At 41.5% G+C, this 16326-nt stretch overlaps 1 protein-coding gene across 4 annotated transcripts; it reads right to left on the bottom strand.

The window, feature by feature from the left end:
• Window positions 1-147: 147 nt before the first annotated feature.
• MAGEA10 (MAGE family member A10) lies at window positions 148-4258 on the bottom strand. 4 transcript variants are annotated; one of them, XM_026451627.1, is made up of 5 exons: window positions 4155-4220; window positions 2569-2667; window positions 1758-1776; window positions 1460-1533; window positions 148-1384 (listed from the first exon to the last, which is right to left on the bottom strand). In XM_026451627.1, the coding sequence occupies exon 5, from the start codon at window positions 1317-1319 to the stop codon at window positions 219-221; it is 1101 nt and encodes a 366-aa protein (XP_026307412.1). In that variant the 5' UTR covers window positions 1320-1384; window positions 1460-1533; window positions 1758-1776; window positions 2569-2667; window positions 4155-4220; the 3' UTR covers window positions 148-218. The 4 variants fall into 4 exon arrangements, with proteins under 4 accessions (XP_026307412.1, XP_023058050.1, XP_026307411.1 ...); XM_023202282.1 differs by lacking the exon at window positions 1758-1776 and having other exon boundaries at window positions 4155-4258; XM_026451626.1 differs by lacking the exons at window positions 2569-2667; window positions 4155-4220 and having other exon boundaries at window positions 1686-1781.
• Window positions 4259-16326: the final 12068 nt, after the last annotated feature.

Raw genomic sequence — 16326 nt, 5'->3', positions numbered from 1 at the left:
AACACTAGAATTTATTCCTCCTGTTTAAATGTAATTTTCCATGTTGGCTAACTGCTTCCAAGCCCCTCTTCTCCTTCCTCTCCCCAATCTCCGGTAACTACTGTTCTACTCTCTACTTCCACGATAGATATCAACTTTTTTTTTTTTATTCCACATATGAGTGAGATCATGTGGTATTTGACATGCCTTCTAAAACACAGTGAAGAATCTGTCTTACTTTATTCAGGGTAGGAGAAGCTGCCTGTAGTACTAGAACTTGCACTGGCCATGGCAGTAGTATCATCTGTGGTGGCAATTCTGGCCTGGGCTCTCTCTTCCTCATCTTTCAAAGCCTCCTCATACCACAGTGGGAAGGATCTGGGATCACTCCCATTTACCTTGGCCAAAAATTTCAGGAGACTCATCTTCCTAATTTCAGCATGGGCCCTTGGACCCCACAGGAACTCATACCTTGCAGGATCACTGCCAGGCACCTGCCGGTATTCCAGGTAGTTTTCCTGCACCCAATCTTGGGTGAGCAGCTTTCTGGGCTCCCCATAAATGAAGTGTTCCATCCCATCATACAGTCCCATCATATTTAGTGCTTCCCAGATGACCTCCTCAGGGGTGCAGTAGTCCTCTATGAAGATTATGCTTAGGATAAGTATGAGAATGCCAGTCTTGGGCATGCTCTGGACATCACTCAGCATCCCATCATAGGTGAGGCCCAGGGAGGTGACAAGGACAAAGGAGTGGCCAGTGGGGTCCAATTCCTCTACATCAATGCCAAAGACCAGCAGCATGCACTTGGAGGCTTCACTGAATATCACAGGGAAGTGTTCTTCATAATTTTTTATGACACTCTCCAGTATTTCTGCCTTTGTGATTGGCTCCTTTGTTTGATACTTGAAGAGCAGGAACTCCACCAAATCAGTCACCTTTTCATCTATCTCACTTCTGGGTAAAGACTCATTGTCTGGCAGGGCCTCTAGGGTGCTTGGACTCTCCTCCTTTTGGCTGCTGGAGCCCTCATCAGATTGGTCTAATGGAAGGGAGGCAATGACCGAGGGAGAGGAGCAGGCTATCTGAGCACTCTGGGGAGGATCTGCTGTCCCTTCATCAGCAGAAACTTCTTCTGGGGTGCTTGGTATTAGAGGATAGCAGGAGGAGGAGAAGGAGGAGGGAAAAGAGAATGGAAAAGAGGAGCTGGTGGAAGTGGATGATGAAGCATCCTCCTCCACAGCTGGGGGAGCCTGTGCACCCTCGAGGCCCTGTGTCTCACTTTGGGATTGAAGGTCTTCTTCAGGCATGCAGCGCTGACGCTTTGGAGCTCGAGGCATGATGACTCTGATCAGAGTAGCAGGTGGGAGAGTGGGCAGGAGTTGGGCGATGGGGACCCACAAGCCTGGGGAGAGAGGGAGGGTGTAAGTGGCCACAGCTGAGAACCACACCCTGGAGGTTCTAACAAAGGCCAACTTACAGGTCTTCTCTTTCAGTGCTGCTCTGTGGTGTCCCACAGCTCTTGACCTCTTGGTCTCCCTGTCCCCTGATAACCTGAGGAAGGGAGAGATGGCTCCCTCAGGATGTAGCCAGCAGAGGCCAAGGCTCCAGGACTGACAGTAGGGTAGCTGGAGCTGATGCAGTGGGGTCCACTTTGTCCTGGAGCAGGTGGGGCCCTTGGTACACATTCAGGGCATTCACCTCACCTTGACTCCTGGCACTGTCTGGGCCCTCTCTGCTCTGTGACCTGAAAACACTGCCTTAGACCAAGGCCTCACCTCACAGTCTCTGGAGCTCCTGGAAGAGGAATTGAGGGACCCTCAGAGTTCAGGCTGCAAGCACAGCCCCAGCCTCCCAGTGTTGTCAGGAGGGTGGGCTGGACTCTGTGAGTTCCGCACTACTCTGGGGTGGGTAGTCCCCTCTGCGCTCACACAGGGCTCTCACCTTTCTCCTGGAGAAGCCTGGACCCTGCCCCTTTGCTGGTCTAAGAAACTCTCAGATCAAAAGTTTACATCCCTAATACAAAATAGAAGACATGAGGGGACCCACATCTGGTCACAACTGTGGAGGTCCTCCCAGAAAAGACAGCAAAAGGTGGCCATATTCAGCTGGGTCCATGTGTCCTGGGGTTAGGAGCCTGCTTGGTCTTCATCTTGATGCCTGACAGAACCTGGGACCCTCCCTTTGTTGACCTGAGGCCACTTCCTTAAACCAAGGCCCTATCTCCAGGAGACATGGAAAGAGGAAGTGAGGGGAGTCCATCTACCCATAGTTCCCTGTGAATTCCCGTGGCTGACGGAGGGGCAGGGTGGGGCTGAGTCCTGTGCATTTGGAGAATGGTGTCCCCTCAGTACTCACCTTGACTCCTGGCAGGGTCTGGGACCCTCCCTCTGCTGACCCGAGTGCAGCTCCCTTAGACCAACACCTCCCCCTCCCAGAGACCAGTGATCCTTGTATAAGACAGGGTGGCTCAGCGGACTGCCCTGACTAGGTCCTCCAGAGTGACAGTAGGGTCATAGCAGATTTCTGTGGGGGCCCTATCTGTGTTATGGGTTGGGAATACCCTCAAATTTCCCTCAGATTCCTTACCTGGACTCTTGTCAGATCCTGCGACTCACTGTGTCTGTAGAAAAGAGGGGCTCCCTGTGTTGACTTCAGTCACCCTCTGAGAGCAAGGTTCTCACCTCCCTGAGATTCCAAAACAAAAATAAGAAGGAGCCACATCTTATCACCCCTGTGGGGTGTCCAGGGCTGATATCTCCCCTTTACACCAAGACTCCATTTCCCTGAGGGTTCCTCAACTTCCTGCCTGTGGCAAATTGAGCTTGCCACTTAGTGTCAACCCTGATCAGGTCCCCTCAGAGCTAAGAATAGGGGACAGCCAGATTCTGTGGCATCCCTTCTTTGTGGGCTGCAGGTACCTCCAGTCCTCACTAAGGGGCACACCTTGGGTCCTGCAGATTCTGGAACTCCTCCTTCTGTTGACCAAGTGTGGAACCTTGTGATAACTTCTCAGCAACCCTCAGACCAAGGTCCTCATCACCCTGAGACCTGGGAGGCAGAAATGGAGGAGGGGCACCACACGTTCATACCGGCATGGGATTCCCAAAGCTGACAGAAGGACGAGATTTGGTGGGGGGGAGGGCAGTGGGGAGGGGGACAGGACGGGGACTTCCTTTATTTGGGTGTCCTCCCAAATAAATTCAGATTTACTCCCGACAGGGCCCAGCCCTTTCCCTCCTGCTGAACCGTGTATGAGTCTTGTACGCCAAGGCTACCATCTCCCTGGGATCCCCAGTGAGAAAGTGGGGGCCACTTCCCTTCCTCACAGTCCTGCCTGGGGTTCCAGAGGTGATAGGAGGGACAGATTTCCTAGTTCTGAGATGCGGGGATCTGCTGAGTCCTCCCTCAGGGCTCTGGGACTCCTCCCTCTGCTGACCTGAGGCTTCATTCCTCAGACTGTAGCCCTCTCCTCATTGACACTCCAAAGGCACAGCAAAGACACATCACATGGGCCACCGTGCCTGAAACTGCCTGGGGCTGAGGTCCCCACCGATCTGGACTCCAAGGTCCCTTGAGTCCTCTCTCTTCTTCCTCCTCTTGGCAGGGTTGCTCTCCTCTACCCCCCCCCCCCCCCCCCCCCCCCGCTGACCTGAGTCACCGTCCCTTGGATTTCTGAGGCCGAGTGAGGAGGCATCTCAGTCTGAGACAGGGGTGGGGTGGGCACCCTGTCCTGGGATCCCTTCATGACTCCTTCATTTCCCAGCAGGGTCTGGGCCCACCCTCTGCTCCCCTGAAGCCACATTCTTGGTACCAATATCTCCTTCCCTCCGTCAGCCCCAGATACCTACGTCAGAATTTGCATTCCTGGTCGCCATGACCGGGGCCTCCCAGGGCTGACATCAGGGGCAGAGCCCTCTCTAAGCGTCCTGATGTTAATGCTGGCAGAACCTAGGCGTGGCTCCCAGCCCTGCCCTGGTCACACCAAGCTCTGACTCCCAGAGTCCCCTGCGGCGTAAGCAGCGAGAGAGAGTGGGGGCGGGGGTGGGGAGTGACAGCCCAGCCTGAGAAGTCTGCCCCCAGGTGGTCCAGAGCTGGCAGCAAAGGCGGTGCTGAATTCTTTAGGGCTTTCTATCTGGGTTGGGGGCGTCCTCAGTCCTCCCTCAGCCTCTCACCTTGCCTCCTCACAGAGTCCGGGCCCGCTCTCTTCAGCCGATCTCAAGCGTGTCCCTCAGAACGAGATCCTGGCTTCTCTCTGATCCCTGAGGCGTAAGTTAGTGGCGTCACATCCGGCGCCCGGGGCTTCCCTGGGTTGACAGCAGGGGCGGAGTGGATTCTGCCGGAGTTGGGGTGGGGGTGGGGGTGGGAGTGGGGGGTGGGAGTCCGGGTGGGATGGGCAGGGGGTGATAATGGGGTTGGGGCAGGGTTGGTGGTGAAGATGAGTGTGGGGAGGGTCGTGGAGGTGGGGACTGGGATGGGGATCGTGGGACTGTGGGTCGTGGTGGGAGTGGGGATGGGGTCTTTCAGTCTCGACCTGGGTGCCTGGAAAAGCCTGGACCCCTGTTTTGTGCTGAGGATGTCTGCCCACCTTACACAATGTCTCTTGACTCAGAGTCTTCCTAGGTGACAGTGAGGGGAGGGTTGTGGTTGGGGTGACAATATTGCCAGGGTCTTCCAGGGCTGACAGGAAGGGCTTGCTGGATTCTGTGGCCCCTTTGTGTGGGGTGAGTGGACCCTCGGTCCTCATTCAGGAGGGTCTTCCTCCTGGCTCTTGTCTCTTTGATGAAGTGATGGGTGGGAGACGCTCTGTTTCTGTCACCTCTGATCATTTACCCAGCTGCACCCCTTGCAAAGCATGGGTGGGGGTCCCAGGCCAGATGGTCACTGGGGAGCTGCAACACCTGTGATTGTAATGACCTCGGGGAGAAGACGCACATCTTCCTAAAGGGGTTCTTCCCAAGCCAGGAGTAGACTTGGCAAACTTTTTGTCCTAAAGGGTATATTTTCTACAAGAAAGAGGCTGAGCATGGGGGTGTGGGGAGGTCCTGCTGTTTTGAGTTTAGCTGACATTTTATAGTCCAATGCAGTGATGTCTGGTTTTCTAACCCTCATTCCTAGTAAAAATATTTATTTTAAATATCTGCCAAGTGTATTTATTTATATATATATAATGTATATATATACATATATAAATTTATATATACGTATATATATACATATATATAAATTTACATATATATATAAAACATTTCATGAAAGAATACCTACCTTATTCTGTGTGGTTCACTGTTTATTCTATTTCTAGTCCATTCTTTATATTTTAATAATTTCTCAAAAAGACCAGTCGTCACTACGATGGCTTCAGGTGGTTAGCAGAACAGACTCCAGAGTCATATTCCCTCAATCAACCCCATCTTTCCTGCGGTCCTGATATCACTCCAGAGCTACGGCATCGTGGTGTGAAGTGCTGCCTCAGATTGTGCAATAAAGCAGGGCCAGAAGTTCAAATATTTCCTCCTACTCATCCTCTTACTTGCCGTCTATGCAAGTTACAGACCTCCTCAAATGCACTGTTGTCCTCCCCTCCCCCTACTCCAAACACAAGGTCCAGTTCAACATTCTGCAGTCTCCTTAGGATTCTATCATGTTTTGCTGTGTAGAATTTGTTGAGTGTTGATGATGGTTTTTCCCTTCTCCCCTCCAGGATTTATTCTGGAGTGTAAGTCAGCAATATGAACTTGATGCTCATTTTGGACTAAAGGTAAGGCACTAATTCTGTAAATAATTTAAGGAAAATTCACACCTTTAAAATATTCTGTTCTCCATTAATGGATATGGTATAATGCTTTATTTATTTGGGACTTCTTCCACCTGAATCTATCAGCAAACTTTTACAGTTGCCTCCATTGAGATCCTGCTCATTTTTGTTAGGATTATTTTTAAGGTAATTTTAGGAGTTTTTTGCTGTTTTTAATGGGATATTTTCTACTGTATGTTCCATTTATTGTTTTTGTATGACCAGTGTCTTGATTTTGCTATAATGAGCTTCCATAAAACATTTTTCTTCTGAAGCCTTTTATTCATTTAAATATTTCACATGCCTATGCCTTTGAATATTCTTTAAAGATAACATTGCCTTCAAATATCTCTTTTCAAAATTCATGTATCTTATTTATTTTGATACCCATAGCTCTGGCTATGTGTTTCAGTGCAATTTTGATCAATAGAGAAGATAGCGTACATTTTTGTCTTGTTCCTGGCTTTTATGGAAATTTTTGTAACATTTCGCATTTAAGTGCGTTTGCTATAGATTTTAAATAATGCAAGTTCTATTCTAGTGTTAGTTTACTTTTTTCTTTACTTTTTTTTTTTTTTTACCATTATCTTGTGTTAAACTTCTTTGAAATGCTTTTTATGTAGCCATTGACATAATCAAGTGTTTTTTCTTCTCTAATTTGTTTACAGGAATTACCATTAAAAGCATTTTCTAATGTTAAATCATAATTTTTATTCCTTGAATAGAGTTTGTTTGTTCAGTTAATATACTGCTATGTTGAATATGCTATTAAATTATTTAGAATATTTGCTGTTATGTGAGAGAGCTTGGCTCAAGCATTCTTTTCACTGGTTGTTCTCATCTGGTATTTGAATCAAAGAGTGCTGGCCTGGTAAAATGATTTGAATAATTACCTATCTTTGTGTATGCTTTGGAAGAGTTTACATAAGATGGTAATTTGTTTCTCCATGATCATTTGGTATAACTGGCCTCCCAAACTGCCTTATTCTGGAACATTTGGCAGTGGCTTGAGTTTTGAATACTGTACAGTTTCAGTTTGTATTGTTTGATTAAACCTGTAAGTGATCAATTTCACTTAGGATTTCAAATTTAATGGCATGATATTTACAATAAAAAGTTTTTACTACAGATATTCCCAACATATACAACAGTAAAGAGAATAGTATAATGAACCAATGTACCAGACTCTTAGCATCAACAATTTTCAATACATTGTCCAATCTGGTTCTAATTTTACTCTTACCTACTTCCATCTCTTGCTACTGTAATGATTTGAGGCATATCCCAGACATCGTGTCATTTTGTTTCTAATTATTTCATATGCTTTCATAAAAGATAAGAACTCTTTTGTGAAACATGAATCCAGTGTAAATGTATTTCCTAACAATTTAAATGAGTGATCATCAAATGCTCAGATAATGTCCATATTTACCTAGCAGACATATACTTTAAAAATTAGTTTATTTGAATCAGTGTTCAAATATGATCTAATCATTGTAATTGTTGAATATGTCGCTTAGTCCTCTTTAATCTATAATTTCTCCAACTACTAATCTTTTTTCCTTGCATCTTAAAACAAGACAAAACAAAAAAACAAAAGAAATAAACAGGTCTTGTGTTTTGTCTAGTTTCCCGTAGTATGGATTTTGCTGAATGCAGCACCTGTGATGTCCCTTAACAAGTTTTTCAGACCTTACTTTCTGATACTACGAAATGCTCCAGGCTCATTTCATATACAGTTTTCCCTCAGTATCTCTGGGGGATTGGTTTCAGGAACTTCCATGGTATCAGAACATCTCATGTACCCCATAAAAATATACACTTACTTTGTACTCAAAAAACTTTTTTAAAAAGGACCTCCCATGAACACCAAAATTTGTGGATGCTTAATCTCTTATACAAAATGGTATAATATTTGCATATAACCTGTGCACATCCTTTAATATACTTTAAGTTATCTCTAGATTACTTATAATACCTAATATGATGTAAATGCAATGTAAAATAGTTGTTACTCTATTGTTTAGGGCATAAGGACAAGAAAATAAAAGTCTGTACATGTTATGAACAGATCCAGATTTTTGGCATATTTTTGATCTTCGGATTTTTAAATCCATGGATGTGGAATCCACAGAGCAACTGTATTTCATGCCCCGGTCTCAGAATCAGTCATTTCTCCAAGGAGCCCTGATTATTTTTACTAGTTGATGGTTTTAGAAACTCACATCTTAGTGCTAGGTGTGCTTGCTGCTACTGGGGAAGTTGTTACTTACAGGCTTTCTCAGTTCACAGAGCAATGAAATACGTATGTATATCTACACACATCTATAAATATTTGCATATGTAACCATCTGTAACTATATTAAACTGAACATGACTTTATGCTGATGTCTCCAACTCTAATCCATTACAACAAAGATTATTCTAGCCTCCTCCCCTTGCTTACCTGTAACTTCCCATTCCAACAATGAGAAACTCATCTCCTGTCATCTGTCAGTTCATTCAATTAATTGTTCAATTCCAATATACATGTATACTGTTTTCAGAATTATTAATCTGGACTCCTGTGGGAAACAACTTTACTAACTGTAGTACAGCACTTACATACAGTTCCTTTTGATCTTAGCTTTACAAGATTCATTTCCAAGTTACTTAAGGCAGCAAATTCCTGTCATGCCCTTCAGTGAGATTGTTTCATACATTTTTTTATGTTTCATACATTTTTAATACAGTTAGAATGCTTTGCTGTATTCTACATTTCCTCCTGGAATTTTTTGATCTCTTAAATTATTTCCTTAATTTTCATACATCAGGATTCACTCTTTGTGCTATAAAGTTTTGTGATTTTTGACACATACTATCATGTATGAACTATTACAGTATCACAAAAATAATTTCACTGCCCTAATGAATCTCCTGTGCTTAACCTTTTTAGACTTTTCTACAAATGTTTATTGTTTCTATAATTTTTTCCCTTTCCAAAATGTCATGTAAATAGAGTCATATGCTCTGTAGCCTCTTCTAACTGGCTACTTTCATGTAGCAATATGCACTTAATATTTTCTGATGTCTTTGCATGTCTTGTAGGTCATTCTTTTTTATTTATGAATAACATGTCATTGTAAGGCTGTGTCACAGTGTGTTTATCTATTCATCCATTAAAAGACATATTCCAGTTCAGGGTGATTACCATATAAGCATCTATAAACATTTATGTATGGGGATTTGTGTGAACATATGTTCTCAAATCAGTTAGGAAAATACCCAGGAGCATGCTTGCTGGATCTAAAGTGAGACTATGTTCAGTGTTTTTAAGAAAGTGACAAGCTATCTTCAAAAGTGGCTGTACTATTTTGCATTTCAACCAGCAATGAATGAGAGTTCCTGCTTTGCATTCTTTCTAGCAATTGGACTTGTATTTCTTAAATTTTATACATTCCAGTAGGTGTGTAGTAGTATTTATTGTTAGTTAATTTGAAACTACCTAATAACAAATAATATTCAGTATCTTTTCCTATGCTTATTTTTTACCTATATATCTTCTTTGGTGATGTGTCTGCCTAGAACCTTTGCCCAGTTAAATGAGTTTTCTGGTTTTCAATTGTTGAGTTTTAAGTTTTTTGTATTTTGCATACAAGTGCCTTATTTGGTAGGTGTTTTGCAACTATTTTCTCTCTGTGGATTTTCTTTTCATTCTCTTTACAATGTTTTTCACAGAGTGCACACATTTTTAAAACAACCCTTAACTTTACCAATTTGTCTTTCATGAATCTGAAAACTCATCACTAAATCCAAGGTTATATAGATTTTCTCCTGCTTTCTCCTAGAGATTTTATATAGTTTCTGCATTTTAAGCTTAGATCTACAAGCTATTTTGGATTAGTTTTTAGTGAAAGGTCTAAGGTTTTGTCTGGATTCGTTTTACATTTTATTGTAAAAATTAACTTTCTTCATGAAATTGCTTTTGCACCTTTGTCAGAAATAAGTTGACTCTATGGGTGTGATTCTATTTCTGGACACTATTCTATTTATCTATGCTTTTATTCTTTCACCAATTCCACATTGTCTTGATTACTGTAACTTTACAGTAAGTCTTGAAATTAAGTAATGTGAGTCCTCCGACTTTGTTGTTCTTCTATATTGTATTGCCTATGCTAAGATACTCTTATCCATATAAAATATAGAGTAGTTTGTTGATATCTAGAAAATACCTTGATGAGAATTTGATTGGAATCATGTTGTATATACAGAACATATTGGGAAAAACTGACATACTAACAATTTTCTGTCTCCAACCCATGAATACAGAATAACTTTCCATTTATTTTTTTCTTTGATTTCTTTTATCAGTGCTTTGTTGTTTCCATATACAGAGCCTATACGTATTTTGGAGATTTACACATAGGTATTTTGTTTGGGGGAACTATTATAAATGGTGTTTTTAATTTAAAATTTTAATTGTCTATTGACAGTATTTGACAAAGCAATTTCTTTTTTATATTAATCTTGTTTCCTATGACATTTGTTATAATCACTTTTTAGTTTAAAAGTTGTCTTGTGTTTGTTGTTGTTATCAATTCTACGGCATTTTCTACACAGGCAAACATTTCTTCAGTGGACAAAGAGAGGCATAATTTTTTTCTTCCCCTGAAGCACATATTTATGTAGTCTTCACAATTTGGACTAACTTGCATCCATCCTTATTTGGAAGTCTTTCCAGGTAAGGAAAGGAACTTGGGTGTCATAATCTAACTTTCTGGTCACCACAGCTGTATCTGCATTATGGGATACCCCAAGTCTAGTAATAGTGTGCTCCTGCATACTCTTAGACATGCTGAGTTGGTCTTCTCGGATAAGATCTGGAAGAACTCTCTGGATTACCAGGGAGAGACTTTTGTCCTCTTCCCTTACTTTCTCCCAAACAAAAGAAGTCTCTCTCTGTCTCTCTTCCTCCCTTTCTCTCTCTCTCTCTCCCCCCATCTCTCAGCTGTTTCTGTCCCATGAGGGAACCTCCACTTCTCAATTGCATGTCCTGGAACTTAGTCTCTGCAGTAGGTAGCCTAGGATGGGATCAGAAATGTTGATGTTGTAAAAGAAAGTTAAATGGAGACCAGGCCTGAATAATTCCTGAGCAGACAAAAGCAGTTAGACCTCATAAGTGACCAAAGCCTTGCTATTTCTTCTAAATGCCTATAGTGAAGAGAAACATAACTTAAGACCAATCAATCAGAAGTAGCAAACAAACTTATAATTATATAATTAAGAACTTTCAAATGGAATAAGCCAGGTAAGACACCTGTATAACAGCTACTAATCAAATGTTTTCTTTGCTTTCCTTCAGTGTCCATCCTTTAAAAGCCTCCCCATTGTGATGCTTAAGTGGAGCTCCTGAACTGCTTCTGGTTTAGAGATACCCAATTCATGAACTATTTTTTTGCCCAAACAAACTCATTAACATTTTGTTCTGCCTCAGTTTACATTTTTAACAAAGTTCAGCCCCTCCCAGGAAGATGCCATACTCTTCGACTTGAACCTGGAAGAGAGGGAGCCCTATGTTCTTGGCTACACCCATCTGGAATGGAATTTCCTTCACACTGTGATAAGGAGGAGCAAGGGAGTGGGTCACGGTTCAAATGCCACAGACTCTCACTGTTGTTACCAAATGTCAGATTTTCTTGAATATGTTTTTCTTCATTTGCTATATGCTCTTAGGCCATTTCCAGATATTTTAAATTGTTTTAAAAATAATTGTTACCAGTTTCACCGGGGACTGAATCCATGGAGCTCCTCATGTTGTCAATGCAAGAAGTGAAACTCCCTAAGTGTAATTTTTGTAACTTAGTTTTAATTTTTGTATTTACCTTAGGTTCTATGTAATTTATTTTTCTGTTTTTGCTATGGTCTGAATGTGTCCCCCAAACTTCATGTTGAAACTTAATCACCAAAGTGATAAGCATTAAGAAGTGATTAAGTCATGAGGGCAGAGCCTTCATGGATGGGATTAGGCCCTTACTGAAGGAGTTGAGAGAATGGCCCTTATCGTGCTCTTCTGCTCTTCTGCTGTGTGAAGACACAATGCTCATTTCCTTTCCTTTGCCCTCTGTACCTTCCACCATGTATTCAGTAAGAAGGCCCTCACAAGACACACAACCAGCTGACACTTTTGATCCTGTATTTCCCAGCCTCAAGAACTGTAAGAAATACATTTCTAGTCTTTATAAATTGCCTAGTCTGTAGTATTTTGTTTTAGCAGCACAAACAAACTAAGACAAATTTATTCTCCCCTCATGTTTGCTAGATAAATAGCATTGTATTTTTCCCTCCAGCATAATCTACTATTTTGAAAGTTCTGCTATTTATTTCCATTCAGCAAGTTGTTGACTTAAAACTTCTAACAAATATATTTAAACCTATAATCTCCCATCAATGAAGATTAATCCAAGTTCAACATCTTCCTCAAACAAGATTCTTAGGAAGCTTTTGTTTATTTTCTACTCTTTCCATATTTTGGGGGTTTCGTTGATCTCAACTGAATATTTCAAATCATTATTTCAATAGTATGTCACTTCTGTTTTATAAACCATTACATAAAAATTGTGTTAAATTTTATAGCCTTATTATAAAAACTATTTATTGTAAACTATAAGATTTATTTTTTGCTCTCCACTATTTCTTATATTTTGCTTGGATTTTATATTCTCCTTTTCCCAGAATATGTCTTAGAATAATTCTTTCCGTGATACTGCACAGATTGTCTATTTCCTGAGTCCCTATATCCTTGAGAAGGCTTTTACTATGCCTTAATACTTGATTGATACTTTTTCTGATTAGGCAACTCTAGTTTAAAAATCTTTTTCCTTCAGCAGTTTATAGATGTCACTCCACTGTTTCTAACAACTTGCGTTGTTCCTGAGAAGTCAGATAACACTGAGATTCATATTTTTAATGGTAATCTCTTCTTTCTTTGTAGAAAACTGTAGTATTTTATCTTTATCCATGAAGTTTGAAAACTGATCTCAAATATGTCCAGGTTTATCCTGGTAGATCATTATTGCTGTTGTCCAAATGTTTTTTGTTTTCCTTCTGGGCACATGGTAGACTGTATTCCCATCCCAGTGACTAATTCGATTCCCATTCTTCTCTCTAGAGGAGATTGTTTATTGTGATTATCCTTTTCCCTATTTCACCACTGAATGTTACATATGAGGGGGCAAACAACTTTGTGTTTGGTTAGTAACTCTCGACAAAGAGGGGCCATCTCCAGAAAAGATAAAGGAATTTTCAAACATGACTCAGAGATTCTAGGTTTTGAGAGGGAAAGAGTGATGGAATGGGACTTTTCGATTACTCTCATGGTAGTGGGGGTATAAATGTGTTCTGCATGATGAAAGGAGAACAAACAAAATATTCAATGACAAGAGAGGAAGATCAGGGTAGCAATCAGTGCTATCTACCAAATATTCCAGTTATCTTAACAAGTACATGGTATATTGCTCTTCCCCACCTCTTGAAGTTAGATGTGGCCATGTGACTTTTGCCAAAGAAATGTGAGCCAACGTTATATATTTCACCCAAAGATGAAAGTTTTAAAAGCCAATGTACAATTTCCTACATTATTTTACCCTGCTATGTGATCATGGAAGCTGGTGTTGTGATGAGTTTTCTCCTTAGAATTACCTTGGGAGCTTTTACAAATCCTGATGTGGAGACCATACCAGAGAACAATTAAGTGAGAATATCTGCAGGTGTTATCCAAACACTTGAATTTCTTTCTGTTTATTTACATTTTTTGGTAGGATAAAATTTACACACAAAACAGCATACAAATTTTAAGCGTACAGTTCAATCGATCTTTGCATATATACATATGCATACATACACAATGCACCATGACTAAGATAAAGATATAGATCAAGGGTCAGAAAACTTTTTCTGCAAAGAACCAAATACTGTCGGTTGGTTTTGTGGTCCAGTCAGTCTCTGTTGAAACTACTCAACTCTATTGTAGTGCAAAAGCAGCCATGGGAAATATGTAAACAAGTAAGGATGCCTGTATTCCAATAGAACTTTACAAAAACAGGTGGTGTGTCCTGTTTGGCCAGTGAGCTGTAGTTTGCTGATCCCCGATATAGACCATTTCTAGCACCCAAGAAAACTCCCTCTTGCTCTTTCCCAGTTAATACCATTCCAAAGCTAACAACTACTTAATGTCAGTATTTTAAAGCTATCTGAGTGATTACATGCGTAGACAAAAAGTGCAGAATCACTGGTCTAGACTGATCAATATTGATAGCTGTACATATTACCTCAGCATAAGTAAAATTCCCTATATCCTACATTGACTCAAGATTCTGAGTACAAAATGCTAGTTATATTCCGGTTGGGAGCGCACATGCTTTGTACTCCTCGAGGCAGTGTGTCCTCGAGGCAGTTTGAAGATACTTGCAGCACTGTCTCACTTTCCCCACTCTAGTCCTAATATCCCTTGTTGTAGTCTCCCACAGCAGACGCACAGCTTTAACTGAAAAAAAAGTGACATATTCAGCTGCCTTGAGAGCAGACTGTCACAAAAAAGCTGCTTCTGAACACTTTACTCTGATGACTCTATGGCATTTTTCCACTCTCAGATATAACTGCTTCTAATCTTTAGGTTTTCCTATGTTCAGAAGTCTTTTTGTCACCTATATGGAACTTTAGTTTATTCAGTTCTGTTAAGATCCACCATTAATTTTATCACATATAAACTTACTTTCCAAAATTTGCTCCATGTTGTAGACATTTATGGCACACTTTAAAGTTTTCCAATACTGCTATGAGATTATTCATATTGTTATGATCCTTTCACAATACTTCAGTGGGTTTATGGGAAGGAAGAGAGGTAAACATGAGTTATTAGACATCTTGAAAGTAAAGTCCCCTAAGACAGTAGTTGGTGGACGTGTAAAGTGGGAGAGATTTTGACCATTCTTTATCCCATTTAGATCCACTTTCGATGACTGTAGGGTTCTTCAAGAAGTTTAAGGGGGATAGTTTTGTCATACGGTTTAAGTCTAGATGATGGAAACGCAGTTAGGGGAGCCAAGTTGAAGGGTCAGGAATGAGTCAGAGTCTGATGGATGGTATTTCACATTCTGTCTCCCCATCACCCACTTCCTTTAGGAAGGAGTAGAGATAAGGTTGTTATGTATCATTTACTACATATTTGTCTTCAAATAAAATGAGAAACCTACTTAAGCTAGCTCAAACAGTAAGGAAACATTGAATCACATAACACATAGTCCTGAGATAGGGTGGGCTTTAGGCTGGTTGATCCAGTGGTTTACTGATGTCATCAGGGTCTCAAGTTCTTTCCATTTTGTTGTCCATACATTTCATACTACAGCTGGTTTCTCTTGGGTTATAAGACAGTTTACACTACTGAATGGAGTTACTGGTTTTCTCATTTGTATTCTGGAGAAGAGGATCACTGTTGGAAATTCTGTCAAAAGAATGAGTGAGAACTCTCCCAGAATCCCTTAGCCAGATTTTCATTTCTATCTCTGACCTAAATATGGGACAAAGGGGGATGGCTTACCTCAGATTAATCAAGTCTGTCCAAGGTGCAAAATGGATTAATTTTGCCCAAAATATATATGATTGATGTGGAAGGAGTGGAATCATAAACAAAACTTAGGGTTCTGTTAGAAAGGAGGAAGGGAGAAACGGATGCTGGGCATTATCAGTTGAGCAGAAATCTCCAGGAAGTGGCAGTTGGAAAGCTATTAAAAAAAAAAAAAGGGCAATGTAGTTGAGCAGTGAAGAGCCTGGAAGAAGGGCAGGTGCACTTGTGCATATTGCTTCAACTCCTTGTGTCTTTGTTTCCTCATGTGAATAATGGAGATAAAATAATACCTACCTGACAGAGTCGTGTGAGGGTTTGCTCATTCACAAATATTTCTGAGAGTTTACTATGTGTTGGGCACTCTTCTAACAAGAACTGCTGTGGTGAAAATGAAAAGGAAGCTTGCTTTTTAGTATGTGTATGGGTGCGGGAGTGTATGTAGTAGAAGAGGAAGAAAATTAAATAAAAAACAGTCATAAAAGTATAATTTCAGACAATGCTAAGTGCCATCAACAAATGAGAGTTGGAATCAAGGGGATGAAGGAAGGGGTATTTTTGAGATTGTGCACTTGGCAGTGTGAGGGGGTGTCATGTGAGAAGAGACCTGAAGTGAGCTGAGCAGGCCAGGTAGCTGGGGTGCAGTGAACAGGGGCCAGACTATGCCAGGCTTTACAGGCCTCAGTGAGGGATGAAGACTTCATTGTACCTGTGTCTAGAAGCCACTGGAAGGTCTTGAGCAGAGGCATGACATAATCTGATTTGATTGACAGGCCACTCTGGCCACTGTGAGGTGATTACACTGCAGCGGGAGAAGGGGAGACTCGGGGAGGGGGACAGCAGCAAGAAGGCTGACACCTCCCAGGTCCGCCACAAGCCACATGGCTTTCACACCTCCCAAACCCACCACAAGGCATGTGGCTCACATTGCACATTCAAACTAGGTTGGGGC

This window comes from Piliocolobus tephrosceles, chromosome 12 (genome assembly GCF_002776525.5).
Source record: "Piliocolobus tephrosceles isolate RC106 chromosome 12, ASM277652v3, whole genome shotgun sequence".
In the NCBI taxonomy this organism is placed as follows: Eukaryota; Metazoa; Chordata; class Mammalia; order Primates; family Cercopithecidae; genus Piliocolobus; species Piliocolobus tephrosceles.
This window is presented reverse-complemented; position numbering and strand designations above follow the sequence as displayed.

Bases quoted from the DNA above. Each gene is read 5' to 3' on its own strand.
- MAGEA10 (XM_026451625.1), bottom strand. From the start codon at position 1,667: ATGTGTACCAAGGGCCCCACCTGCTCCAGGACAAAGTGGACCCCACTG. The intron at 1,385-1,459 runs GTAAGTTGGCCT...CTCTCTCCCCAG, and splicing joins AGCACTGAAAGAGAAGACCT to GCTTGTGGGTCCCCATCGCC.